We start from the raw sequence: 27,297 nt of genomic DNA on the forward strand, positions 1-27,297 counted from the left end.
AAGTATCGATACTCAAAAAAGTATCGATGCTAAAACGTATCTGGATACGATACTTATTTTCAGAAGTATCGATAAAGTGCTTCCACCACTGGCACCTACACAGTCATTCATCTAGAGTGTAGAATAGGAGAAAATGCACTTTCTGAACACAGTGGGCCGGATCTATCAAAGGTTTGCGTGTATAAAAACGTGAGCTATTTCACTGCGCACGCTAAAAAATGTACAAACTGATCTATCAACAGCGTGCTAAAAGGATTTGGTCTTTAAAACGTGCTAAATAGCGCCTCTTATGCATTTAGTACTTTTTCTGCAATGAATATGCAATATGGGGCGTTTACACGCAAAAGTGCGTCTTGTGGGAGGAGAACATGTAAATATATTAATTTAGCACTCGCAAAGTGATTTCTTAAACCTAAAAACAATTTTGCTAACGGTATCTGACTCTATATTTAACACGTTTCAAAAGAAGGTGCAAATGGTCTGTATGCGTAATTGCGCACACATGGCAGCGGTTATTGTCGCAAGAAGGAGACATCGAAATGAAGCAAGGAGACGCAGAGAACGCATTTTTTCACTCCGTGTGAATATTTTTGGAATGAACGAGGAAATGATCATCAAAACATATCGTTTATCCTGCATTGCCATTTTGGAGCTGTTGGGGGATTTGGAGCCAGCCACAAGGAGGACCCACGCAATACCAGATATCACAAAACTCCTTGCAACGTTTGGAGGTTCTCCCCCTGCGCCTGTGGAGCAACATGCCAATGCTGCGGGGATGCGTACGCGCAGTAATCTCATCCACAGTCACTTCTTGTGAGCCATTTGGTATGTGCATTTTTCTACAGGCCAATACAAAAAAAACTTTTTTTTTTTGTTGTCTTTTTTTTACTGCAGTGAAGTAGAAATTCAGCCACATACCACCTTAGGGAATAAAGGTTGCCAAAGTTTTTTCTTTATATATCACTGTAAGATTTTAATTTCTTAATGCACTAGTTTGTAGAAACTACAAACTACTTTGCCGCCAATCACAAAACGCGCAAAACCATCATTTAAATAGGGCGTCTCCAACAGTTTTGCACCTGCCACCAGTTACGCAATCGCTCTTGTTAAATCACCCGCAAACCATGGTCCAGCCCCTCGCGCAAAATTCCAGTTTGCGAGCGCAAATTACTGCACGCAAAATTGGATCTTGATAAATCCGGCCCAGTGTGATTGAATAATTCTGTTTCAGTTTCAGACTTTTTCTGTAACAGGTGCAGCTGCTGAGAATTAGTTTTGTTTGTTAACTGGTTTGGCTAGTGTCATTGTTATGTGTGCAAAGCATAGCCAAGGAAGGAACACTTAAGTTATTTTGTTAGTTTTTTATCAAGCTTGCTTAATATTATTCACAGAATGCAACCTCAAAATATTGTTTTTATTGTAGTTATTTATTTTTTGTATTTCATTTATTAATGAAAATATTTTTGTTAAATTTTGGGGTCTTTGTTTTTAACCTCGTGGTATCGAAAATTGTATCGAGTATCGACTATTTCCCCCCGAGTATTGGTATCGAATTAAAAATTTTTGTATCGTGACAACCCTAATCTACACTCTGTCAAACTGCCATTCATTGCAATTACAGCTGCTGGTCCTTTTGGGTATAGATAGACCGATGCATCAACTGTTTTCTAAAATGTCGGCTGATGCATGAATGTGTCCCTGATTCATTCGTTCATTCAGGAGCCATTGCCTTAAGATCAATTGAAGTGCATCCATTGCCACTTCCTCCATTTGCATCATTGTTCATGTTTTTTTTATGTCTTTATTTTTTTCTTGTTTTGGTTGTTTGATTGTGACTTGTATAACATATTTTATCCATTAAAATATAGGAATAAAAAAACAATATCTGCTTCAAAAATTGCCCCTCAAAAATCAGCAGTACATACTGTGGATTGGTTCGACTGATGTTAAAATAATCGATATCAGCATCGTCCTTAAAAACCCTTTATCAGTGGATCTTTAGTTGTTGTTATGTCTCTAGCAGATTTGAACATCTGCGCATAGAAATAACTACCCATTATTTTTGCTGAAAATAGCTCATTTTTTTTGTATTGCTTCAGATTGTCACTTGGATTTTGGTCTGGACTCAAACTGGGCTTTTTTTTTATCACACATATATGCTAAGATCTAAACCTTTCATAGGTAGCACAAGTTGTATGTTAAGGCTTGTTTTCCTGACGGAAGACAAACCTCTGCTGCATCTAATAAGGTCTTCCAGGATTCTCATCAGCCCTGTCTTTCAAATCCCCGCTTTAAAATAGCCTGATTCAGCAAACACCATGCTTTAATGGTCACATGCTGTCTTTGTAGATGGGTAGTACTTTGCTTGTAGGCTAAAAGGTCTGTTTAGATCAATATAATCCAATAAATTTGGCGTGGATCTATGCAGCTTCTCCAGAGTTTCCGTTGTTCCATTATCAGGGTTAAAGGTGATAAATATAAATGTGTATCAAACCTTTGAGATTATTGTCCTTCAAAACTTCTGAAAAGCATTTACAATGCTTCTTCTAATTCCATTTGTGCACCGCTTTGTGTCGGACAGCCGCGTACAGTCAGAAAAATTTTGGTTTAAATACTTTTTGCAAGGCATCTTTCCTTAAATGCAAACAGCCATTGTTGAGATTTTTATCTCTTCTAAAAATGTCTGGCTTTATTCTACTGAACCTACAGGTTCCATCTTTATCAGTCAAAGGGAGGAGGAGCATCTTTGCACGTCAGATTGCAGCTCAAAGACTAAAAGAAGCAAAAACTGCGAAACCATCTTTAGCTGAAGCTCTTCAGAACGCTGCGCCAGGAGAACAGATTCTCTCCTCGGATTCTGGGGATCGTGAGTAACTTTAGAACTGACACCTCTTTAAAGGCTGATTTCTTAAGCAAACACCATCGAATCTATCCTCTCTGCTTGTATATTCCTTCAAACTCAGGTCCTAGGTTGGTGTCTGGTGAGGGGCTTTTGGGAACAGACAGTTCTGTAGAGACTCTGAGGATCCACAAAGAGAACCAGGCAAAGCTCGAAGGGATGTCTCAATCTGAGATCCTGGAAGAGCAGAAGAAACTTTTGTCTCAGCTTGGTGAGAAAAAAAAAGATCCTTAAAAATGAGGTTCTGTCCACCTTAATTTTAGCCCCAAAACATCTACATCAAACAGATGTTATTGTTTTTGTGTTTCACGTCATTATTGATTCAATGTCCCCCTCAGATCCCAGACTGGTGGAGTTTATCAGATCAAGGAAATCTCTGAATGATCTCCCATCTGAAAGCACAGCAGAGGATAAATGCAGCATAGCAGGTCCTCCTGCTGAAAATATGGAAAGCAAAGAGTCTTACAATGCTGCTCTGTTGTGTCCGAGTCCAGAGGAGGTGGAGATGGAGGAGGATAAGGAACTGAAAGCACCTCCTCCTTTAACTGGTGAGATATACTGAAGTCCAAAAGTATCACAGTTCATTCCAGGAATAAATACCAGTCGCTGTCCGTGGTTCTCAGCAGTAGTTGGTGCCGTTGTTCTGTCAGATGAGCATACCCCGTCAGACCAGCATACCCATAGTCAATGCGTAAGACGCCAGATTTGTGTTTATCCTTTTAGTTTTGTACGAAATATAGACTTCAAACTACCTCAACAGGCGTGTATCCCTATACTCATGTACAAAAAACCAACAAACTAAGCTGAGATCGCCATACGCTTAAAAAAACAACAAGAAGTAAGTAAGTAAATAGTTTTTTTGTATATGGCTAAAGCAGGGGTCGGCAACCGGCGGCTCTGGAGCCTCTCTTTAGCCTCCCCCTTGTGGATCCCTAGAGCTTTTTCCAAAATTTATCAACATTTTTTTTTTTTTTATATGGTGTGCAGGTTGCAAACAAAAATGAATGTTTTCCAATGCTTTAAGCATTTGTTTTATGAATAAATGTAAACAATAATTTGCGTCAAAGCCATAGAGATCAGTGATCATAACTTGGAACCAGCGTGGCGCGGTGCCAGGCAAACAAAGCTGCAGGTGTGTCTCGGAATATAAAAAAAGGAAGATGGCTGATGAGAAAAGAGGATTCAAATAGGCTGACTCATTTGCTTTCATTATCAATGCTGAACGATTGCCTGCATTTCTGCTTTGTAATGAGAGGGTGTCAAAAAAAAAAGAACAATTTGGAAAGGCATTTCCAGGGAAGGCTAAATCTGCAGCCCACCACCAAGCTGGGAGTGAGAGAAAAAGTGCGATTGCAGGATTAATTAGAGAAACGCAAAGATAGATTTAAGAAGTGGATTGCATCTCCAAACTCCACTACTGGTGCTAGTTTTGATGCAAGGATGGAAAACCATCCAAAGATCAAACAGGCAGTGCTTTGATGCAGGTATCTGAACTTTCTTCCATTTTTTCACCAAATCCTAAAAATAATCAGACCAATAAACGATGGTGACGGAGGATGTGGGATTTCAGGGTTAGAGAGCTCTGCTCTGATGGGTGTCAGTTCCTGCTTGGTTCCTCATGACTCAATAAACTCCTCCCAACAGAAACATGTCCACCATAGAAAGATTCCTTTATTGTGTTTCTATAATTTCATCAATCAAATAAAACTTAAACCGCGCAGTGAAGGTGGTGAAGCAGTGCGCGATGGGAGCGTTCACTGTTCCTCCGTCACCTCAGGCTGACCTCAGACATTTGCTTCAGGATAAGAATTTAATCGTGAATGCTTATTATATACTTAAGCCCATATAGTCCTTTTCTATAGTGGGATAATACACGTAGAGCCCGTTTTGCAATACAAGGCTGATATAAGGCTTTTACATTTTTGCGGCTCCAGACAGATTTTTTATTTTTTTTTGGTCCAATATGGCTCTTTGAGCAGTTTGGGTTGCCTACCCCTGGGCTAAAGGGATAAATGCCTGTTGAGGTAGTTTAAAGTTTTTTTTTCATACAAAACTAAAGGGATTAACGGGTATTGACTATGGGTTGCTCATCTAACAGAACACCATCCATTGCAGTAAAAATGTTCAGAACTCTCCACTGGAGAAACAGCTGCTTCACATAAACAGGATGTCCTATGAGGGCGTAAAATCCCTCTGCTGCCTTAGCGCTACAAAAACATCCCCTAAGATCTTTTTTTCAATCCATCTATCAATCTAGTGACCTCATTAGCCCCATTAGTGACCATAATGGCCTTTCTGTTTTATGCTTTCCACTAAAACAGAATAAAAATCCCATATACCCCGTTTACACTACCCTGAAAAAACTGAGCCGAGACCGGTCCGAGCTCAGTAACTGAGATAACTTGTCGTGTGTGAACGGAAACAACCTGAACTGAACCGAGATAGACATAACCGGACCGCGCTAACTGCAGACCAGTTCCCGAGGTGGGTTCGGCTCGGTTTTTTCCTGGCTCGGTTCTCTGATAACAAGAGCGCATGAGCAGAACGCGTCATCGCCGACTGGCTGAACATGCCGATTCACACTCCATTCCAGAAAGTCGGCTTCCCAAAAGCCGACTTTCTCAAGTACATCCGCGCAAGGTTGCCGTCTTCGCCTGACCCACCGCAAACACGGAAGTACAGCAATAATAATCAAGCATAACTTTCTGAATATGACGGGCGCCGCCATTTTGATTTGCTTGATTCCCTCCTCCTTCGTCTTCTTCTTCTTGGGTTTTACGGCGGTTGACAAACAGCGTTTGGTGCATTACCGCCACCAGCTGCTTGAGTCCCTCCTTCAATCCTAGCAGTAATACCGTACATCGTCACTAGGAGGCGAGGAGTCAAGGAGTCGAGATAACCGAGATAAGTGTGACGTGTGAACGGTCGTCAAAACTGAGCTTGGCCTGGTTACCGATCCAAGCTCGGACCGGTCTCGGCCTTGATCGGTTTTTCAAGGGTAGTGTAAATGGGGCTATAGAATGAGAGGATCAAATGACTGGCACTAAAAATAAAACCCTTCTATTCAATTTACTAACCGAGAGCTGTTGTTAGTCACAGGTAGGCTATCCCCATAGCTTCCTGCCTTTCCTGATCGTTACCACAATAATGACGTCTCTGTGCAATCGCCTCTTTTCTGCATGATGGCCACTTTGTTTTGCTAGGACGGTGTTCTTTTATTCATATCTATTAAATTAACTTTTTAGATTCCGACTTGCATGGGGTTTTATGTAACATACGTATGACTTCTGTATAATGTGTGCAGAATGGTGGAATGGAAAAGAAAATAGTTTTTTGTAATCAACCGAACAACAAAAAACTTTAGTAGAAAAGTATCAGTTAGGGTAGAAAAGCTCCTGATACGTATTTGTTCGTTTATCAGTAGAATATGTATATTTATTGTATAAAACTGGTGATGCTAACTGTTTTTTCATATACATGAACTTAGAGGAGGATCTCCCTGTGAAGCCCCAGAAGGAATGGCTCCACATGGACACCTTGGAGCCGGAGAAGTTGGAGTGGATGAGGGACTTGCCTTCACCCAGAAAGAAAGGAACCAGAAAGGTGACGCACGACCCCAGCTGAACTTTCTTCAGTGGTTTCTTGATGCATATGATGTTGTTTTTTTATTGCTGTTTTTGACAGTTAAGGAATATTTGTGAACTTTGTGTTTTTATTCATTCAGCACTTCAATCTCTATGTTTTTTTATTTCCTCTTGCTGAGATTAGTCTATTTTTTTTGCTACTTATGTCTCAATCACCTGCAGCTTGTTAAATGTGGAACTACTGGTTCTTCCAAATCCTCTGAAGCTGCATCTTATAGTGATCACTCTTCCCTGGTTTCTTTGCAATATGACATACTGTTTCTGGAAGGGCTTTTAGGGAGCAACATGCTGATGGTACTTTCGGGAATTATTATTTTTCTCTAGGACAGCGAGATCTAGTGATCAGGACCTTTTATCAGCTCCCATATTAAGACTAAAAGGGAAATTTGACTAAATCTTTGCATTTGTTGCTCCTACTTTCATAATTCTGTCTTTTTATTTTTGGACTCCACGGCCTTATCATAAAAAAGCAGTTGAACTAATCTGGTTGGACCTCGATTGAAAAGCATTGTTTATCTGTTTTTAATCTAATTATATTTGAGCTTTTCTTAACTTTCGTTTTACCATCTGACTTTTTATTGTATCTGATGTTAGAAGGCTGCTCACTCTGAGCCTGGCTCTGCTTGAGATTTCCTGCTGTTAAAAGGGGATTGCTGTATGAATCTGACTGTATTGTCTCTTTAAAGTGCCATCAGATGACTAATCTGTCATTATAATACCGGTACATTAAGTTTGTGATCTTTGGCAGGTTTTCTCAGTTATCTATGATTGAATATCCTCTGCAGGATATTATTTGCATGCAAAAGTAAATTGAATCAACATTTAATTTCCAACACATTTGAATTTCTGAACATCTATTTTGCAATATTGATATTTGACAAATATTTTGGAAAGAATTTATTTACAATATAACGTTTGGTTCTGCTTTCTAACTTTCTTGTTCAGCTGAAAGTGCTGTTTTGAAACAAATGTTAATTAGTTAGCACGTTATATGTCTCTTGCTTTGTCTTAAAAGGCCATGCTGGCTCGTTTTGACTTCACCGGGACCTTAATCCCCCCCTCAGAGGATCTGCCAACCCACTTAGGTCTGCACCACCATGGAGAGGAGCCTGAGGTCTGTTGATTTAAAGAGGATGAAACAGTTTATATACAGGGGTTAATATAATACAATATTGTTATCAAACTGGGAAACTTTATTTTATCAAAATGATGAAATGTTAACTTAAATTCTTTATAGGGCACTGATTGAAATACTTTGAAAATCAAAATTTAATCCGAGAGTGTTATTGGAGAATAGAACAAGAGCTTATTACTTTTGTAACATTCAAAAAATCTGTATATTTTGATGGCAAACATTAAGGTCAATGTAATAACGAGAAAAGTCCACTTGCCCTAATATATTAAGAAAATAAAAAACAGAAGTGCTCCTACAAGAAATCCATGACGAATAAACATAGACTGAAAGAAACAAAATTTCTTCTGTTACATAACCGTAGATCTTTTAATGCTGATGGAGGCACTCACACTTTTGACTTTCTTAACTTTTTAACTTTACTTTTTAATTTTTCAATCAGTTTTAAAACTTTTTTACTTAGATTTTTACTTTTTTTTTCTTAACTTGTTAACTTTTCCTTTGAACTTAATTTACTGTAGGTAATAAATCATCATCAAATAGTCAAAAGCAAAAATAACATGTACAACCACATAGTAATATCTTTGTTGAATGGCTGAATAGAAATCTTCACCTCACTGAGGGTTATCAAAAATGGTAACTTGCCCTATAAACAGTTAAATGATGTCCTTAAAGTGGTTAATTAATATTGAGCTGTTAAGTAAGCAATGATTTCTTATTCTGGTTTTGTTTTCTTTCCCCAGCGAGCTGGTTACTCTCTGCAGGAATTATTCATTCTGTCTCGGAGTCAGCTTATCCAGCAAAGAAGTCTGGCTCTCAACACTCTCGCCTGCATCATCGCAAAAGTACCTAAACCTGCACACAGAGAGTGAGGCAAAACAACAGAAATACCTCGAAAAAACACATTTTTCTTCTATTCCAACAGGCACGAGCTGGAAGATACCAATCCCTTCTGAAAGGCAGCGTTACATCCACCCTGCTTGATGCAGGTCTTCTCTTCCTGCTTCGCTTTGCCCTCGATGATAACATCGAAGGAGTGATGTCTGCAGCTGTGCATGCACTTAAAGCACTCCTAGTGTGTGTGGAAGATGAAGTAAGACTCTAAACTTTTCCTTTTAAATCACATCACTTTGGTGTTCCTATTGAAGATGAGTTTTATTTAAAATGCTTCCGTATGGGTATTTTTTGGGGGTTTGTTTCAGGAATGTTTGGACTCCACCTTCTCCTGGTATCATGGCCTGGCATCTTTCCCGCTGCTTCCATCCTCACAGGAGGAGGAAGATGAAGAGGATGAAGGGCTGAGTGAAAGCATGAAGGAGACGGCTAAAGAAAAAGAAGAAAGGAAGAGTGATTATGATGTTGCCAGGCAGGATGTTGTTAAGGTAACAACCTACGGTGTTTGTGTTTCAGCAGCTGTTTTCTCTGCTGAACACTGGTTCTTGTTTCAGGGTCTGTTGAAGATGAAGCTCCTCCCCAGGCTGCGCTACATTCTAGAGGTGATCCGGCCGTCCCCGCGCGCTGTTCAGGACATCCTGCTCATCCTAACACGTGTCGCACGGCACTCCTCATCAGCTGCCTCCCAGGTAAGATGCGCATGGGTAACTTAACAAAGTCATACAAACGACATCTGGATTAAACGGTGCTGCGTCTCACACGCAGGTGTTGGACTGTCCTCGTCTGATGGAGACGGTGATGTCAGAGTTCCTTCCCACATCCTGGGAGTGTCCATCTTCACTCAGCCCTGTCTCAATTTATGGACACCCTCTGGCCGACGCCATGAAGCTCTTGAGGGTTTTGGCAACATCTGGGAGACACGCATGTGCCAGACTGGTAAATGTTTAAATGATGTGTTTTAGGAAGTCATCATGGACTTGATAAAACTGTGTCTTATCAGAGATTGACCGATACAGTTTTGTTTTTCAAACAAGATGCTGGCATTAGTCTGCTTAGATTTCCTGGAGCTGATATTTCTTTTCCTTCCTCCATTTATTTATTTAATGATGGCAAATACTACACTAGTCTTTCTTTAAATAAGGAACACATTAAAAAAAGCAATGAATAGCAGATGATGGCAGCAGTAGTCCATGTGCTTCATTTGAATGGCTGCTCAAATCACTAATGAATCGGTCAATGCATGCACAGATCAGACAATACAGATACAAGAAAAAGTTGCTAGTATCGGCCATAACCATCGGCTGGCGGATACATCGATCTATCTCTGATGTTTAGATATTTATCTAGCAGTATGTTGGGCTTAAACATCCTCCAGTGGTGAAGTAGATTCCACTCAGTGGATCCAGTATTTAAATATAAAAGCTAAACCAAAATGCATGTAGACTAACTGGTTAAAGTAGTAATTTCTGTATATGCTTTAACAGTATATACATGTAGACCCTGGTTTAAAGAAATTACTTCAATTTTACAAAGGTTAAAATAATAGTAATAATTCTGAAAAAAGTGAACAAATGAAAGTCAGACATTGCTTTTCAACCACGCTTCAAAATAATGATTTTAAAAAACAAACTCATGAAACAGGCCTGGACAAAAATGATGGTACCCTTAGAAAAGACCAAAGGTACATGTTAAATCAATGCGTCTCCACTAATTAGCATCAAAGGTGTCAACTATTTTTAGTGGGCCTATAGATAAGGCTACAGGTAGTCACTGTGATTTTTGGTGACATGGTGCGTAGCGCACTCAACATGTACCAGGGGAATTTAAGGAAATGGTCGTCTCCGGAGATTAGAAAGAAAATTTTAGACCAGCATGTTAAAGGTAAAGGTTATAAGATCATCTTCAAGCAGCCTGATGTTCCTATGTCTACTGCGGCACATATTATTCAGAAATTTAAGATCAATGGGAGTGTAGCCAACCTCCCTGGATGTGGCTACATGAAGAAAATGGATGAAAAATCAAACAGACAGATAATATTAATGGTGACAAAAGAGCCCAGAAAATCTCAAGGGACGTCAGTGTCAGATTGCGCCCTCAGTCATTGTTTGAGACAAAGTGAACTTAAAGGGAGGCGACCAAGGAGGACGCCATTTTTAAAAACAATTGATAAAAAAGCCAGACTGGAATTTGCCAAACTACATGTTGACAAACCACAAAGCTTTTAGGAGAACGTTCTATTAGAAGATTAAACAACTGAAGTTTTTGCCAAGGCTCATCAGCTCTATGTTGAGAGATGGGGAAAAATGAAATGTACCACAGAAAGTATGATTTCTGGCTCTTAAAACATTAGATGGTTTTGACCTAAAATAGATTTCAGTGTTGCTGGTCAGGGGCCATGTAAACTCCTTAGGTTGTCTAACAAGACCATGCAGCAGTTATTGTCAATACTCTGTGGACTCAACTACCTGGAAACCTAAATCACTCAGTCAGTAATCATTCATTTGTTTTTTATTTTTTCTAAATTTAATTCCCTCTATTTATATATAAATATATAATTTTCTTATTTTTGTCTTTCATTTTAGTTTCTGTAAGGCACCTTGCCTGACCTTGTGTGGCATTGGTGCTTTACAAACAAACTTGGAATGATTTTAAATTCCTCTGCTCTTGCTTCTCCAGTTAAACTCTCTGGGGGTGCGGGAGCGCTTGTCCTGCCTCTTGAGTGCTGAGCCCAGCGAGCTGCTGATGGAGCCTAACCAGGCCTTGGGGATCACCACTGAGGCCTACAGGCTGTGGGCTGTAGCTGCCAGCTATGGACAAGCCAGCCAACTGTACATGTGAGTAAGGGTGTGCCTATCTGAGGTAGAAGTCTTTGCAAACGGGCCACTATGTTTTATTTTGCTGTGTGTTTTCTGAACATGCAGTAAACATAGTTATCAAGAAAGATAGCCACAGAGAAGCTTTGAAAACTGCAGAAAATCAGACTAATATTCACAATATTCCTTTCTCCAATCATCTCTGCCCGGGTGGGGGATTGTCCTTTTTAGAAGTTAAAAGGCATCATTGCTTTGCAGAATCATTGGTTATGTTATTGCTGAAAAATTTTTTTTTTAGTTTGTGTGTCAGGAGCCTCTATCTTCTACAGTTAGTGCAACAGCCTGATGTTGGTGAGTTTTTTTACCTTTTTAACCTGTGTTTAACTCCCAGAGACCTGTACCCAGCCTTGGTGAGGTCGCTGCAGTCAGCCAGCAGCGTGATGTCAGCCCCACATTCTCTGCCGTCTCTGCAGCTGCACCGTCTCTCAGCTCTGCTTTCTCTGCTCACACAAGTCACACACACCGCTGGCTGCCATGAGGAGCTCCAGGCTGGCATGGTCAGGTACAGGGAAGGGACATGCTGTCAACAGTTTCTCTGTTTGATGAGTGTCCCACATCTACATGCTTCCTTCTCATGCTTCTTTCACAGAGCTCAGGGAGAGGAGTGCCCCCCTCCACCTCCTGTTTCCTGGGGTCATGTTAGTGGTTTGCAGCCCCTCTTGTTGGGACATTTGAAGGCTGTCTTCAAAGGACTGGATGACCCGGTTCAGAAGGACAGTAGCCTGACTTTAATACCTGCTTATTTAATCTACCTTCAAGCTTACTACCATCAGCTCTCCAGACAGGTACACCTGCCTGCTGACTTTCTAAAGTCGTCCTGGTCAGTCATTTATATCCATTCATCTTCAGTATAAATAACATATTAAATCTGAGGCTTTAAACATTTATTTCAACATTTGTTTTTCCTCCTTTAATCAGGAGTAAAACAAAACGGCAGTGTTTTTTTTATTTTTTTTTTAGAAACAAAACTGGGAGTAAATTTGAATTTATTGTGGCTGAAAAGGCTCAAAATATTTTTTACTGCTTAAACATGGAAGTAAAATATACCTATAATGTCATTTTTAGATTCTATGGATATTTTTCTAACTCAAACCTGATTTTACAGACTAGTCCTTGTATTATCAGGACTGAGCTTTTTGCTTCAATCTAAGCCTCTCTTTCAACTCTTTAAACATCTTTTGCTATTTGATTATGAATACATAAATAGAAATGATGGTCAAAATAATCTTTTGTGCATGCAATGAAACTATATATATATATATATATATATATATATATATATATATATATATATATATATTAGTGCTGTCAAAATTATCGCGTTATTATCGCGTTAACGTGAGGCCATTTTAACGGCGATAATTTTTTTAACGTGAGATTAACGCTATGTGGTTTTATGGTACAATTATCCAAGTACATCCCGCTGCAGCCTGCGGAAAGGCGGGGCTATTTTCCCCCAGTCTATGCATTTTCCATAGGCTTCGAGAGCGGAGCTCCTCAAGGAAAAAAGACGCTCATACACTGGGTGACGCTAGTGCCTTTTCTTTAAGCCCCACCACCAACAAACAAGTTGAGTGTCTGGTAACTAGTAGCAACCTGAAATACGCTGAGAAAACAGATTACTGAGGTGAAATGGAATCTGCTACGGCACTCTTGCTGTCTGTGTACGCCACAGGTCAGTATCGTGTGTGTGTGTTGGTGTGTGTGTGTTCTCATTTTTGTTAAGAGGCTGAAAAGTAACTTTCTAGAGCATAGACTACCTCCATCTAGTGATGTCGGTCTATTGATTTTGATGTATTGATTGAAAATTGTTCATTATTACCTTGGTTAATTAACATCTAATGTTAACTGTACTACATTTTATAGCAGTAGGGTAAAATGCTTGTCTTTGTTCAAAAGACTGTATTAACTGTAAAGACTGTCTTTTACATCAGCCTGTTTTCAGGGCCTTTTCTTTGGCTACATATTTGTTATTTTTTGCTACATGCCTCGCCATCTTCTTGCCATATGTTTCTATGGCATAAATCAGTGTCTGTGACCTGTTTTCATTTAAAAAAAAGAACATTGGCACAAACCTAGCCTGTATGTATTTTTTGTATGTCATCGAGAGTATTTAAATGATTTTCAATCAGAAAAAAAATTGGCGATTAAAATGCGATTAATCGCGAGTTGACTCAGGCATTGATGCGATTAATCGCGATTAAAAAAATTTAATCGATTGACAGCACTAATATATATATATGATGTGTTAATTTTTTTATGTAGAGGTAATTCTTAAAAGTATGTTTAAGTACCTCTCTTTACATTACTCAATTAATAAAAACTGAGAGATTAATTGTTTACTGAAATAACCAATAGCTGAAGCTCTGATGGATAATTTTCTGGTTAGAACCATTAGATTTCAGTTCTTATCTATCTAACCCAAACGTCCCCCTTCAGGGTAACAGGAACTGAAGCTGCTGAAACGCCTGTATCTCTCTACTTAAACCAGTTTAATATCGACATGGACTGATGTCCTCAGGAGTCCTCCTGGAGAAACTTTTTATTCAGATGAGGCTAAGATTGTTTTGACTGGCCACAATAACAAGAATTATGTTTGTAGAAGTCGGAGTGAGTTTTTAAACCTAAAAACACTGAATCAGCTATCAAGCACGGTGGTGGTAGCTTTATCCTGAGGTACAGCCTCGCTGCCAGCTGTGCTGTGGATGGAATATTGAGCTAGAAGGAGTACATCCAGATGACTCAACATGCATTAACTCTAAAGCTGGCAATATATGACCCCAAAGATCATGTTAAAACGGGCGGATTGTGTTTAAAAGCCACAGTAGCACCAATCAACCAACTAGTTTAAAGGTATAGTGGAGTATTTTTGCAGATTTTTGAAAAGAAAATGCACACGCACAACCCTGTACCCGCTCCTGAGGGGGAACACCTATTGAACATGTGCGAGAGCATGCATGAGCCCATTTCTCCTTGTGCACACTCTGTTTAAAAGTTGCTGTTCACATAGCTCATACAAGCTTACTGTGTCTGAACTGCCACCCTAAATGCCTCAATCACTATATAGAGCGGGGACTATATAGTGGACTTTGTAGTGAACTCAGTTAACTGACCGTTCGAACAGATGATCACTGCTCTTTGCTCCTTGTTGGTCGCATCACTCCTCCTCCACCATGCGTTGCCTGCGGCATCTTTGTTATTAGTTGCCACTCTCTGCCTATGGAGACAGTGGGCCGCTGTGACAGCAAATCCCATAATGCTTTGCAAGGAGCACTCCGCGCAAAGCACTCTGGGATTTATATGCCTCTTCTGAGGCCTTTCTTTACTTCTCATACACTTCTTAGACAATGACTGCCTAAAACCGTAGCTCCCCAACAGATATACGCCTGATGGCTATCGGGACAAACACGTAGGACGGCCTTTCGTAAACATATCACCAGAATGATTGACAATTAGGATCGCTTATTTAGATGATCCATCTGGAGATAAAGGATTTTTTTTTTCTTAAAAAATGTGTGTTGGAGGTGTTTCTTCTCAACTGTCATTAAATATGATGGAATGTGTACATTAGTATTTGGCTCTGTATATTTGTGACCCTGTGTAGATCTGAAAAAATCTGGAATAAATTTAAATACAGTTAAAATCCCAGGAGAAATTCCATGTTGTAATTGTTAGAAAACTTTAGAAAAAAAAACTTTAATCAATCTAAAATGAATCTGACATAAGTGCTGAAGATAAGCGGGCAGAGATGTATGACTATGTCTGGGTGTCAGAGCTGCGTATAATCAGGTAGGAAAAAGTCACTTACTGCCAGGAACTGTTTTGTGTGATTTTCCACAGACCTGCTTCAAGCCAGTGGAGACTCTGCAGGAACTGGAGAGTTTGACTTCAGAGCTTCTCCTCCCTCTCATGTGTCACAGTTCTGTGCAAGGCCTGATGAAGAATATCCGGTATATTTCATTCACTGAAAAGCAGAACCCTTGTTGGAGCATAGCAAGCATGAAAATTATTTTTTAACTTTTTCATCAAGGAAATTGTTCATCAATATGAAAATGTCTAACATATGAAAAACTTTTCTGTGTTTTACTTCAGGTCCTCCTCAGTTGTGTGTAATGATCAGTTAAGTCTTCTGCATCCAGAGATTACCCCAAACCTTCCTGGTTTAGCCTGTTCAGAGTGGAGGGATCGCCCAGGACTGGTTGTTCCCAGCTCCCCATTTCCTCTCCTGGCAGGACTGGGACTCCTCTGTAATACCATCACAGATATCCATAAAGGTCTCAGTAGAAAGGTAGATCAGTAATATAATCTTAGTGGGAATCTAGTTAATGTTTTTCTACATTCTGGGTAAAGCAAACCCCAGATTTAATAACGATTTCCGCTCTGATCTATTTCAGTTTGCAGGCCTCCTGCTATCAGACTCTGTGATTGGTTACCTGCAGAGCTGCAGCCACGCCACACCCACACTGTCCCACCGCACATCTTGGCTCCTCCAGCATGAACACCATGTTCTCTACCTGCTGCTCCGGCTGGCACACAGGCTGGTGAGTCAGAAATAAATTAAATCCAGGCTCAGCTGTAGAGTTCCAACATGAACATTTACAACATCTGGAAGTGCTTTGGTTGTTTCACACATCTGTAGAACAAACAGTTTGCACATTGGATTCATACATTTTAATAGGTTTTTCCTTTTTCATATTTTTCAGGTTCCAATTGAGCCTGAAGTAGCCAAACATGCCTCACTTTACCACCAGGTGGCGCTGGTGCTTCTCCCCTGGTTACTGCCGGGTAGCGAGTACCTGGCACATGAGCTGCTCTCCACTGTTATCTTCAGCAAGGACTTCATATCGTAAGTAAAACCTTTAATTATCTTTGTTTAATCACTAGATATGTCAAGATTGACATTTTTTTTAAACATAAAAAGCCTCAAATTATGAAAAAATTTTTTGGTTTCTTTGGTTTCTCCCATAGCACATTTTAAACAAATAATACATAAATAATACATTCTTCAAAGATCTAGTTTTGTTTTTTACAACTTTTCTATTTTAAATTGGTTTAGACTTATAGCTAGTGATAGTTATATTCATCATCAATGAAGAGAGGTTGATGATAATGATGATAATGTGATCTGGAAGTCAGAAGAGTCTAAAAAGTCCTGTGACCTTTGAAGGGACCATAATGCCCTCTGTGGTCTGCCTGTTATTTACTACAGTGGTCAAAACTGCATTTCTATCATGTTTTATTGGTATTTTCTGCTTTTATTTTCAAATATTCTCAAAGTAAAAGTGTTTCCATTATTGGTTTTAATGTCTGTTCCCTCTTCACATTTCCCACATAGAGACCTTAGATAAAGTGTTTCCTTTTCTTCTTTGGCAACGAGCATACACACAAAAAACGTTCAGCATACCATTTGAAACATCCTTTTCGACAGAAAAACAATCCCTTTTGATTTGTGTTTGTTTTACCTTCAGGCCTTTTTGGGTTATTTGGGGCTCTTTAGGACTTAGAAATTGACCTTTAAAACTATTTATGAAAACTAGAGGGAGCCAGTGGAGTTATTTAGTGTGGGATTGATGTCCTCGCTCCTTTCTCTGCTGGTTAACATTCTGGCTGCACTCGTCTGAACTTGTTGCAGGTTTATGATGGATTGCTCTGGAAGGCCAACAAGTAGAGATTTTCAGTAATCAAATTCAGATCAAACTAAAACTTTTCCAAAGTCAGTTTCACTAAGGGAGCTTCAAACCCATTTGGTCAGGAAACCAATCCACTCTTTGTTTGCAGCTATAAAGTGTTATAAACTTGAATATGGTCAGCTTAATGTGTTACATTTTATTTAGCTTGAAAAACAAAAGATGGGTTATGATTAATGTTGTTTTTTTATTTTTTCGCTTTAAAATATTAAAAAATGTTTGGACGTTCAGTGCCTCAAAATTTGCAGCTTCATCCTGCCACTATAAGGCTACTGTCAGCCATTAAAACAGTTTGAAACGGCAGGCTAGACCCTTATCTGCTCTTAAAGACAGCTGATTTAATGTAAGCCGTTTAGGGTGTTTCAGAGTTTGTTTGTTTTTTTGTTTTTTTTGTTTTTTTATTTTAAAATCAGTTTTAAAATGTAGTTGGAAGCAGTGGAGGGATTTGAGAGTGGGAGTATGTTCCCGCTCATTCCCGGCAGGACTTTTCTGAACTTGTTGCAGGTTTATGATGGATTACTCTGAAAGACCAGTAAGTTGGGATTTACATTAACGAAGTGCAGATGGAAGTATATCACTTTCAGTGTCAGTTTTACTTAGCATGGTCCAAACCTTTGTCTTATAGTGAATGTAACATTATGCAAACTTACATTATCGATGCAGCAGTTAAAACCTGAGATGACCATAAAAAATGACCTCAGCGTTTTTTGGCGTCTCTCATCCTTTTGGGGAAAAGACTGCTTTAAAAACACAATATATAAGTTTAACCTTCAAGTGGAAAATCAACCCGGCACTTCCACACATTTTGGATCACCTATGCTGTAAAGGAAACACGCATAAAGATGGACATATAACAGCACATCATCTGCATATTGGTTAAGCTAATGTGTTTTGTTTAAGCTTAGATTAGCCAACTTCCATCGTGTAGCACTTTAAAAAAACAGGCTGCACCAAGTGCAGCACAACAAGAACATCATAGTTGATTGGTGTAATTAAAAGAAAAAAAAACAGAGATAGAAAAAATAAGGCATAAGTTTCTGTCCTGCGCATTTCAGCCAAACCTGCTTAACCTAGAAACTGTCAAAAATACTCTGAAATTAGGCCAATACGCTGATTTTTAATGAGTGTAACAGCTGCAGAAAAGGTGTTTTCAAACATATGAGTGAGGAAAGTGCTGTGAAAAACTCCCTCGCCCTTCTGCTCACACGAAGTGCTTGCAGGCAATCGCTTTTGGAAGCTTTGGAAGCAGGGATGAATGACCAGGTTCAAAAAGATTCGCACAAGGCCAGTTTGCAAGCAGAACTGACCGATGGTCAGAGGGTTCTCTTTGTTTTCTCTTCAATCAATAAAACGCAGCCTTGCTGCGCCGATGCATAGCTGCTCATAGAACAATCCTGGTGAGAACCCTGGACTTCAGAACATCTTAGAGTGACTGGCTGACCTTACCACGGAGCGTGACCTTTAAAATGGTTTGGTTTAAATAGATTTAAACCGCTTCTAAATTAAAAAGACGCCAAACACCATTCCTTCAGTTTTTTTTATTTTTGTCTATAATTTTACAAACGGATAAGAACAAAATAAAACCACTTGGCAAATCAGTGCTTGATGATTAGTGATGATTACTGTTGGTTTCAACAACCTAAATGTAATAAAGCTAAATTAAAAAAATATAAACGAAAAGTAAGAATATTTATATAGACAATGCAATAAACTTGATTCTTTTTGCTGGTAACAACAGTCGGCGTATTGACCAATGAAACTGAAGATGGTGTAAAGTTTTTGGCGGAGCAGTTTCCTTGCATGTTGAACGAGGTTGAATCCTAGACTTGGTTCTTTTGCTCTTCTTTTTTTCTTCCCATATTTTCCAAATGCTTATGTGGTTTCTCTCTTGGTACTCTGGCTTCCTGCCACAGCCCAAAACCTCTCTGGTTACTCTAAATTGCCCTAATGTAAGTGTGGTTGTGGTTTTTTTGTCTTGTGTCTCTGTGTTGGCGTGTGATGGGTGTACCCTGCTTCTCATCCACCAACCTACTACAGTGGTTGATGGGTGAGCAGCAAAAACAATCACCTGGATGCCTAAAATATTTTTGTATTTCATTGAATGCTTAATCCATGCCAAGCCATTTGTATTTATAAAAACTTTAAAAACAGCACATCTGACCACATTGCTGAACAAAAAATGTACAGCATACATGATAAACCAACCGACAACTAGAGTAAAATACAATTTATCAGCTGTTTGCAAAAATTGAATAAGATGAGCTTAAACATAGACAGTGTAAGGGCCTGTCTGATATTTAATGGCTGCAGGCTCTGGAGCTCAGTCCCCTCTGAGCTTCTGCTGCTTCCGGCACATCCAGCTAAAGCTGGTCTGCTGACCTGAGTGAAAGGGAGAAGCAATGCACTTGTAGAAGCTTGGAGAGATACGGAGGGCTCAGACAATTTAAAGATTTCAAAAACAAAAGGAAATAATCTTAAACTGGCGGCCAGTGAGGCCAAAGCGGGAGTTTGTGCTGTCTCTCTTTCGTGTACCAGTTAAAGGCTGCCAGCTGCTTTCTGCACCAGCTGGAGACCAGAACTGAACCTATAATCACTGAGGAGCAGGGAAGCAGTCTGTTTTTCACAAAAACCCACCCTGACTTTAACTTTATTAAATAATTGCTTGAAAAATGGGATGCATCCGAATAGAAAAGCAGTTTGTAAAGTTATTGCTTCCAATATCCGGTGTGCGCTATGAGAATCAAAACAAGATACATTTCACATAATTATTTAAAAGCTGCTTACGTGAAAATTGGAAATAACTGAAAACTGTCCATTTCAGTTGTCAGCAGTATTAAGAAGCAGTGTTGTATAGTAACGAAATAAAAATACTTTACTACTGTACTTAAGTATATTTTGGAGTACTTTATACTTTCCAAGAGTATACATTTTTTTGAGAACTTTCACTTTTACTTCACTACATTTACAAACTTAATTGCATACTTTTACTCCGATACATTTTCAATGTTTGGATTAGTTACTAAGTAAAAAAACGAGCGAGAGAAACACAGGGTTTTGACCCTACCTTTTGACTACAAAGTCAGGTCTTGCCTGGGCTTGTTCATCAACACCAATAAGATACGCTTGTTTCGCAAAGCCAGTCTAAATTTATGCTACACTTGGTTGTTTATATTATTTTAAGTGAATTTAACCTTCAAAGTTTACCAAAATATAAAAAAAAATGTCATTCAAACTGAACTACTTTTTACTTATACTTTTCACTACATTACTTGAGTACATCTATTTTTACAGTAATTCTTATACTTAAGTACAAGCCATTTCAGATACTTTAACCCTTTAAAGCCCGATCCAAGAATAAAACAAAACAGAAAATTACTTTTTTTTTTAGGTTTGAAGTCCTTATTTGGCCTTTTAACAAAATATGTAAAAAGAAAAAACAGAAATAAATTTTTGATATTAATAATTTATTACTATGCGATAAGTCAAAATTATTTTTTGTGTAGTCTTCTACCCTCTGTTATCAGGTGTATCTGATTGTGTACAATAGGATTTTGAGCAAAGTTTTTTCCATTAAATTATGCAAAAGGTGTCAGACGCAAAACATTTCAGAAACCGTTTGTATCAAATACGACACATTTGGCATTATAGGGTTAAGACTTTTAATTCAATTCAATTCAGTTTATTTATATAGCACCAAATTCACAACACATGTCATCTCAAGGCACTTTACAGTTCAACCAGATCATACAGTCAAATTGATACAAAGTTTTCTGTCTAAGGAAAACCAGTTGATTGCATCGACTCATTGACTCAAATACAATCCCTCACACTAAGCATGCTTGTAGCGACAGTGGAGAGGAAAAACTCCCTTTTAACAGGAAGAAACCTCCAGCAGAACCAGGCTCAGTGTGAGCGGCCATCTGCCGAGGCCGACTGGGGTTCAAGGAGACGGAAGCAGAGACACAAAAAGCAGCTGTAAAAGGCGGCCCCGTCCAGGAAACACACAGCCAGGCAGACGAGCTCCGAGCCAGCTCCCATTCCAGAGGACGAAGAGAGCACTTTTACTCAAGTAACATTTCAGTCAGTGACTTGGACTTTTACCAAAGTCATATTTTGGAGAGGAACTTATACTTTTACTTGACTCCGACATTTCAGTACTTTATACAACACTATTAATAAGAGACATCACCCTCTGCTGTGATATGGTGCAATTCAGATTTTAAACAAATGACGACTCGATGCGATTCAGCGTAAGAAGGCAACGCACAGAAATGATGGTGCTATTCGTCTGGGTATGCAAAGTTAAAGGAATCAGAACCAACTTCAGTCTCTGTTTGTGCACACTAATTTAATAAACCTTCATAAAGCAACAGCCTTTCACTGACGGCTTCTGTTTACCAATTCTTGAACACTTTTATAAAGCTTGACCTACAATGAACTTAAACAGTCTTGGTACAAAATGATCGCAGACGTCAGGCTGCAGAGATAATTAACACTCATTCATTAACTTCACAGCGAGCAGCAGAATACATTTTTATGTAATGAACATAGAAGTAGCTTTTATTTCTTGCTTTATATTTTTTAAATGGCCATGCTATTTAAATAATTGTTGCTTGAAATGACAGCGAGGTTGCAGGCATTGAAAGCCCCGTTCTCAGAAACACTACAAGACTGGATTTCTTTAAAATAAAGGTGATGGTATCTGGAGCCCTGTCTACATGAGAATGATACAAGTTCCATCACCACTGGTTTATATTGGTCTAATATCAGACCTATTACTGTTTGTGACACATGCCGTCCTCAGCAGCGCTGGTGGTTTGCATCATTTTTGGGATTCTCTAGCAAACTTGGAAAAATCATTTAACATTCATTCAGGTTCGATGAGGCTGTTTTTGTAGGTGTGTTTACAGTCTCATCATGGTCTCATGACAATATAAGTAAACGGGATTAATTGTTATGTATGAGGGATCAAATAAAAAGCAGCTCTTCACCTAGAGCTCAGATGTTTAATCAGTTTTTTTTCTCTTATTTAAATCAGATGTGGAAAAAAATGAACCAGCTTATTATTGTGAGTTAAAGCAGCAGAGAAGGAACCGGAGGTCGGAGGCCAAATTAAATCGTCACTGCGGCTCCTGTGAGGCAGTTAAAGTGACCGCAGCAGTTCAGGCTTTTGTTGGTTGATCAATAGTAAAGGTTTTCTTTGGGGACGTCATTCAGCAGAACTATTTCTCTTCCATTTAAAAAAAAAAATAAGGAACCGGCTCCTTGGAGGTGAAATGAGGGGTATAACAAAAATGGCTCTGATTGGTACAAAATGGTCTGACTTTTGTTATAAAATATTCTGTAGATGGAATTATTTTAAACAGACTCTGTTGCCTTATGGTAATGCCTTAATCATATATGTATGAGCTTATCTTTGGTCTTTTTGTTTGCTTTGCAGAGAGGGACACAGTGGTGGACCAGAGGCTGTGGAACTCGGGGAGCTGAGACTCCACACCCAGCAGCAGTCGTCTCCATCTCTCCAGACTGTTGGGGCTCTTCTTAGAGAAGCCTGCAGCCAGCTGTCCTCCATACGCGGCTGCTACCTCACTCACCTGGCCCACCTGGAACAGTCCGTGCTCACGTCCCGAAACGTTTATCTTGGGCGCAACCCGTGGATCAGCTCGCATCTCCTTCCAGAGCTCACCGGGCCTACGCTCCCCTCCGACTGGCCTTACATCCCACTGATCAGCCTTTATGAGCGGACCGGCGTGTCTGAAGGTGGAGGGTTGGCAGTGGAGGAGCTTCCTCATGGATCTCTGCAGGCAGTGACCCACTGTCTGCAATGGTTGCTGCTGCTGGAGGTCTGGAGGGAAGAAGCTCTGAAGGTACAAGTCAAGTTAATGAGACCTTTATATCGATCTTTACTTAAACTGAAGCAAATGGAGGATCTTTGAGATGATCGGCGGGTGGATGAATTTTATTGTCCATTCTTTTTTCCAGACCTGAGAGCTGAGGGAGATATGTGAGAATATTGTGATGATAGAAGAAAAAGGATTATAGAGGAAAGAAATTAATTCACAAATTTTATAAATACTGGCATCACAAATGGTTCTATTGGGAATATAACTGATAATTAGATTATACCACTCAGCAAATCGGAGGAAAACGTTCTTATGCTCATTTTTTTTCTAAAAACTGTTTGTCACCTATCCAGGAGTCTGTTATTAATTTTTTATCAGCGTTATATTAAAATGGACAAATAGCCAACACAGTATTTCGAGGATTCCCAAAAGAAGGGAGCAGAAGTGAAAGCTTAATTGTGTCTACCTCCTTTCATATAAAAAAAATAGATAACATGTATTACAGTCACACAGTACTCAATCAACAGTCCTTCCAAACATTCATGTTAGGGGTATTGAAATTTTATTGAATTAAGTGAAAAAATAAACGCATGAATTTATTAGAAAACCAATTTTTTTAAGCACATCGTCCTTTTTGGTGCTGATTTATGGATATTGCTCGAGATCCACACCAATTCTTTGTAGAGTTTCACTCTACAAACTTTTTAATGTTGTACGTGGCCACTTAAGTTTAAAGTTAACCCCCCCCCCCCCCCACACACACACACACACACCTTAAGTTATAGCTCCAGACTTTTTTTCTGAATACTTCCAGGAAGTAAATAGTTTATTGCTTTAACATGATTGAGAAAATTAACCAAATCTGTGAATTTTGATGTTTATGATCTGTAACCAGAACTATGATTTTTTTTCTTATGGCTCATTTCTATATAATGAATAGCAGGTTTTACTGTACATTTTATTTAATCCTAATAGGCCAATATCCTAATCTTAATATTTGTAAGTATTCCCCAAGATCTACACTGTAATTTAAATATGGCTGAATCAGAGAACAGTCTTTTGTGAAAATGGAAACACTAATAATTTGCTATGTATATGTTTTATAGAGACTTCCAGTTTATTTTACTAGCAATTACTATCCCAAGACATTTGTTTTCATAAACTCTTTCAGCATCCACTCTGTCAAGCTAGAGCAGTCTGCGTTTGGAGCGCTGATGTTTTTAAGCAATAAATTGGTAGTCATCACTATGATTAGTTGCTACCTGATCCGTTTATAGAATCGTGTAGATAACATTTTACTGATGGGTCCTTTCTGACCCTCAGGTCATCCCTCCTGTCGCCAAACTCGCCCGCCTGTCTTGCATCTTCCTCAGTTCGAGCGATCTGTTCCTGGAGAGACCTGTTCAGAGGCTTACCTGGGGTCTGTTCAGACTGCTCACCAGGTGAAAACATGGAGAAGTTCCACATGAAGCTGAAGTTTTACAGGAGAGGTCTTAACAAAGGTTTCTTTTTTCTTATTTTTTGTTTGTAGGGAGTCCAGATTGGACTCTTTGGACCTGGATGTGCCTCCTCTAGGTCTTGCCTCCTTCCAGGACCTGTACACAGCCCTTTTGTCACAGTATGAAGCTGTATCTTTTGGAGACAGGCTGTTTGGCTGTTGGGTTCTCCTCCCTCTGCAGAGGAGGTACAGCGTCTCCTTGAGGCTGGCTGTTTTTGGAGAACATGTGGGGATGCTTAGATCCCTGGGTGTTACTATGGAGCAGGTAAGATCACCAGCTGCTTTTTAAATATAAGCCTTTTTAAAATAATAATAATAAATCTTGTCTAAATAGCTAGGTTATTGTTTTCTCTCTCTTCATCTGAAGTTGTCCGTCCCCATCGAGCGGTTCACCTCACCACCGGAAGACTCCCTTCCTCTTCTTCACCTGTACTTTCGCTGTTTAGTGACGGGGACCCTCAGGTTGTCATGGTGTCCCATCCTTTATGTGGTCGCCTTGTCTCACATCAACTCCTTCATCTTCTCTCAGGATGCTGCAGTGCAGGTACAGCTCAGCTTAGTCTTTGCATAAAGAAAAATGGGACTAAAAGCTTTATTTTCCTTTTTAAGGAAAATAAAGTTTAATGTTTCAATGATGCTGCCAAATGATGAAGGTTTTAATTGGGTTATTTTTATAAGAGACATAAAATTGTGTGACGAGGAGTGAACTGTGTAATTATTTCCCATCCAGTGGGTGCTGTTGCTGCGGTAAATGAGAGACGGAATCAGACCTCCGGGAGTATATGATGTCAACAAATTAAAAACTCACCAATACAACATTTAGACGACTTTATGACTTTTAACATCCTTTCTCATGTTGCTGATGGTGACTTCATCATATCCTGACATTCAGGCATTATCACTGATCTGGTTTACTGGATCGCTCCTTCATTTGATTAAAAGTTTCCATTAGTTTGTTAGCTGCTGCTTTCTCATCATATAACAATCAAATAAATCCTGGATCAAAATAATTCCCAAACAAACAAAAAAACTCCTTTAATACTTGATTTAAAAAGATAAAAAATTTTGTTTAATGTCTTTGATTATGGAATACTAAGTGGTAAATTGCCTACTGACTGTAAACAGTGGACATTTAAAAAATATTGAACATTTTCTTTTAATCTGGAAGGTTATTTAAATGCACTTGATTTTTTTAAATGAAAAGTATCACGTTGATGTCCACATTTCATATCAAGATTATATTTTAAAGCATTTTGCTTTTACAAACCCTTTAAGTTTTTGGTAAAAAATACTCCATGAATTCTTTTACTGGATTCTCACAGATATCTTACTTAAGAGCTACGAGTTTAACTCCCAGCCAGTAGGTGGAGCAGTCAAGCAGCCAGCTCTCATTCCAACTTTTATTTATGTTGTGTGACAGCTGTTTGCCAGGTTCGCTTATGCAAACATTGGTTGCTATTTCAGAAGAAAAAAGCCAAACCTTTGCGTGACTTCTGAGCTGTTTTACTTCCCTAAATCGACACAAAGACTCAAAATCTTTATGATTTTGTTACTAGTTTGGCTTCTTTTTTAACTGCCTTAATTTGAAAATGTAACGCAAAGAAGCATGGAGCTACTAGGATGCTACTAGGGGAGTGGCGGCCTAGTGGTTAGGGCATAGGGCTTTGAATCCTGAGATTGTGAGTTTGATCCCCCACTCCCACAGACTGCTCCCCGGGTGCCTGACAATGGTAGCCCACTGCTCCCCAAGGGGATGGGTTAAATGCAGAGAAGTCATTTCCCTCTGGGATTATTGGAAAATATAATATAAAATAAAAATAAAAATGTGACAACTTATGGACTCAAATTCATCTGACTTCAACCCTCCATTTTAATTGGTGCACAGCATTTCCACCAGAAAACTGGTTTAGCCTGGGGTGGGTGTTACTAGGAAACCACCGTGTTTTAGCTTAAAAAAATGTGGAAAGTGGACAGGATTTTAAAACACTCCCTATAGAGCAATAAAATTAATACTTTTAGAAATAACAAAAACCTCAAGATAAATAAAATTTTCACTAATGTTAAGTCCTGATTATCAGAACTGATAATAGTAAATCTTAAAATCAGCATTGTGATGCTCACAACATTTACAATTAAAATAAAAAAGAGCAAACAAAGAATCAACAAATTGATAACCTAAAGACATTGAAACTGGCTAATTGTTTCCTTCAGTCTTCACATGCTTCATGGTGGTTATCAAAGGCTCAAAGGAATGAACAATATTTATTGTTTACTTTTGCATTGAAAATATTTAGCATCTAAAGTAGAAATGTACATATTAGCGCTCTCTATAGTGCAGACAACTATTATGTGCCATTAACATCCTTGTTACATGTTGTCCAATGAGCTCTAATGGACACTCTAAGGATCCTAAGGTTGTTCCCTGGTGGTGATTTCTCTAAACCCAACTAACCGTACAAGAAAAAAGGTGCAACCTTTAAGCCCTTAAGCTCAGAGGGTTTTAGGAACAATTTCCACCTGAACTTTACATATCCGATTAAATCAAGAGTTGCTCCAAAGGTATCAAGTGAAAATATATACAAGATTCCTACAGTATAACACAAAGTCAATAAAGAATATTTTTCAACTGGTGATATTTAGTGATATTTTAACAGATGGTGACTTTATTTAGAAGCTTTAAGGCCTTTTAAGTTTATGAAAAAAAGCCCTCGGAGGCTCATACTGGTATTTGCTCGGGTTAAAGGTTAAACAAAGTATATCTAATGTGGAATTTGATAGCAATTTTTATACTTTAAAACCAAGATTTATAATTTCATATAATACAAAA

At 38.9% G+C, this 27,297-nt stretch overlaps 1 protein-coding gene across 1 annotated transcript in view; it reads left to right on the plus strand.

The window, feature by feature from the left end:
- The window catches only part of rpap1 (RNA polymerase II associated protein 1), a 35,373-nt gene that overhangs the window by 1,921 nt on the left and 6,155 nt on the right, over nucleotides 1-27,297 (plus strand). The window contains exons 5-25 of the mRNA XM_038286251.1: nucleotides 2,710-2,866; nucleotides 2,964-3,110; nucleotides 3,238-3,447; nucleotides 6,387-6,502; nucleotides 7,559-7,657; nucleotides 8,419-8,520; nucleotides 8,601-8,768; nucleotides 8,878-9,057; nucleotides 9,124-9,258; nucleotides 9,335-9,505; nucleotides 11,246-11,403; nucleotides 11,774-11,944; nucleotides 12,032-12,227; nucleotides 15,283-15,392; nucleotides 15,535-15,730; nucleotides 15,837-15,983; nucleotides 16,146-16,288; nucleotides 22,570-22,996; nucleotides 24,296-24,414; nucleotides 24,504-24,735; nucleotides 24,838-25,014. Coding sequence (XP_038142179.1) covers nucleotides 2,710-2,866; nucleotides 2,964-3,110; nucleotides 3,238-3,447; nucleotides 6,387-6,502; nucleotides 7,559-7,657; nucleotides 8,419-8,520; nucleotides 8,601-8,768; nucleotides 8,878-9,057; nucleotides 9,124-9,258; nucleotides 9,335-9,505; nucleotides 11,246-11,403; nucleotides 11,774-11,944; nucleotides 12,032-12,227; nucleotides 15,283-15,392; nucleotides 15,535-15,730; nucleotides 15,837-15,983; nucleotides 16,146-16,288; nucleotides 22,570-22,996; nucleotides 24,296-24,414; nucleotides 24,504-24,735; nucleotides 24,838-25,014 — 3,561 coding nt within the window. The remainder of the gene's footprint in view (nucleotides 1-2,709; nucleotides 2,867-2,963; nucleotides 3,111-3,237; nucleotides 3,448-6,386; nucleotides 6,503-7,558; nucleotides 7,658-8,418; nucleotides 8,521-8,600; nucleotides 8,769-8,877; nucleotides 9,058-9,123; nucleotides 9,259-9,334; nucleotides 9,506-11,245; nucleotides 11,404-11,773; nucleotides 11,945-12,031; nucleotides 12,228-15,282; nucleotides 15,393-15,534; nucleotides 15,731-15,836; nucleotides 15,984-16,145; nucleotides 16,289-22,569; nucleotides 22,997-24,295; nucleotides 24,415-24,503; nucleotides 24,736-24,837; nucleotides 25,015-27,297) is intronic.

Source organism: Cyprinodon tularosa, unplaced genomic scaffold (genome assembly GCF_016077235.1).
Source record: "Cyprinodon tularosa strain WSP-4 unplaced genomic scaffold, ASM1607723v1 ctg222, whole genome shotgun sequence".
NCBI classification, from domain to species: Eukaryota; Metazoa; Chordata; class Actinopteri; order Cyprinodontiformes; family Cyprinodontidae; genus Cyprinodon; species Cyprinodon tularosa.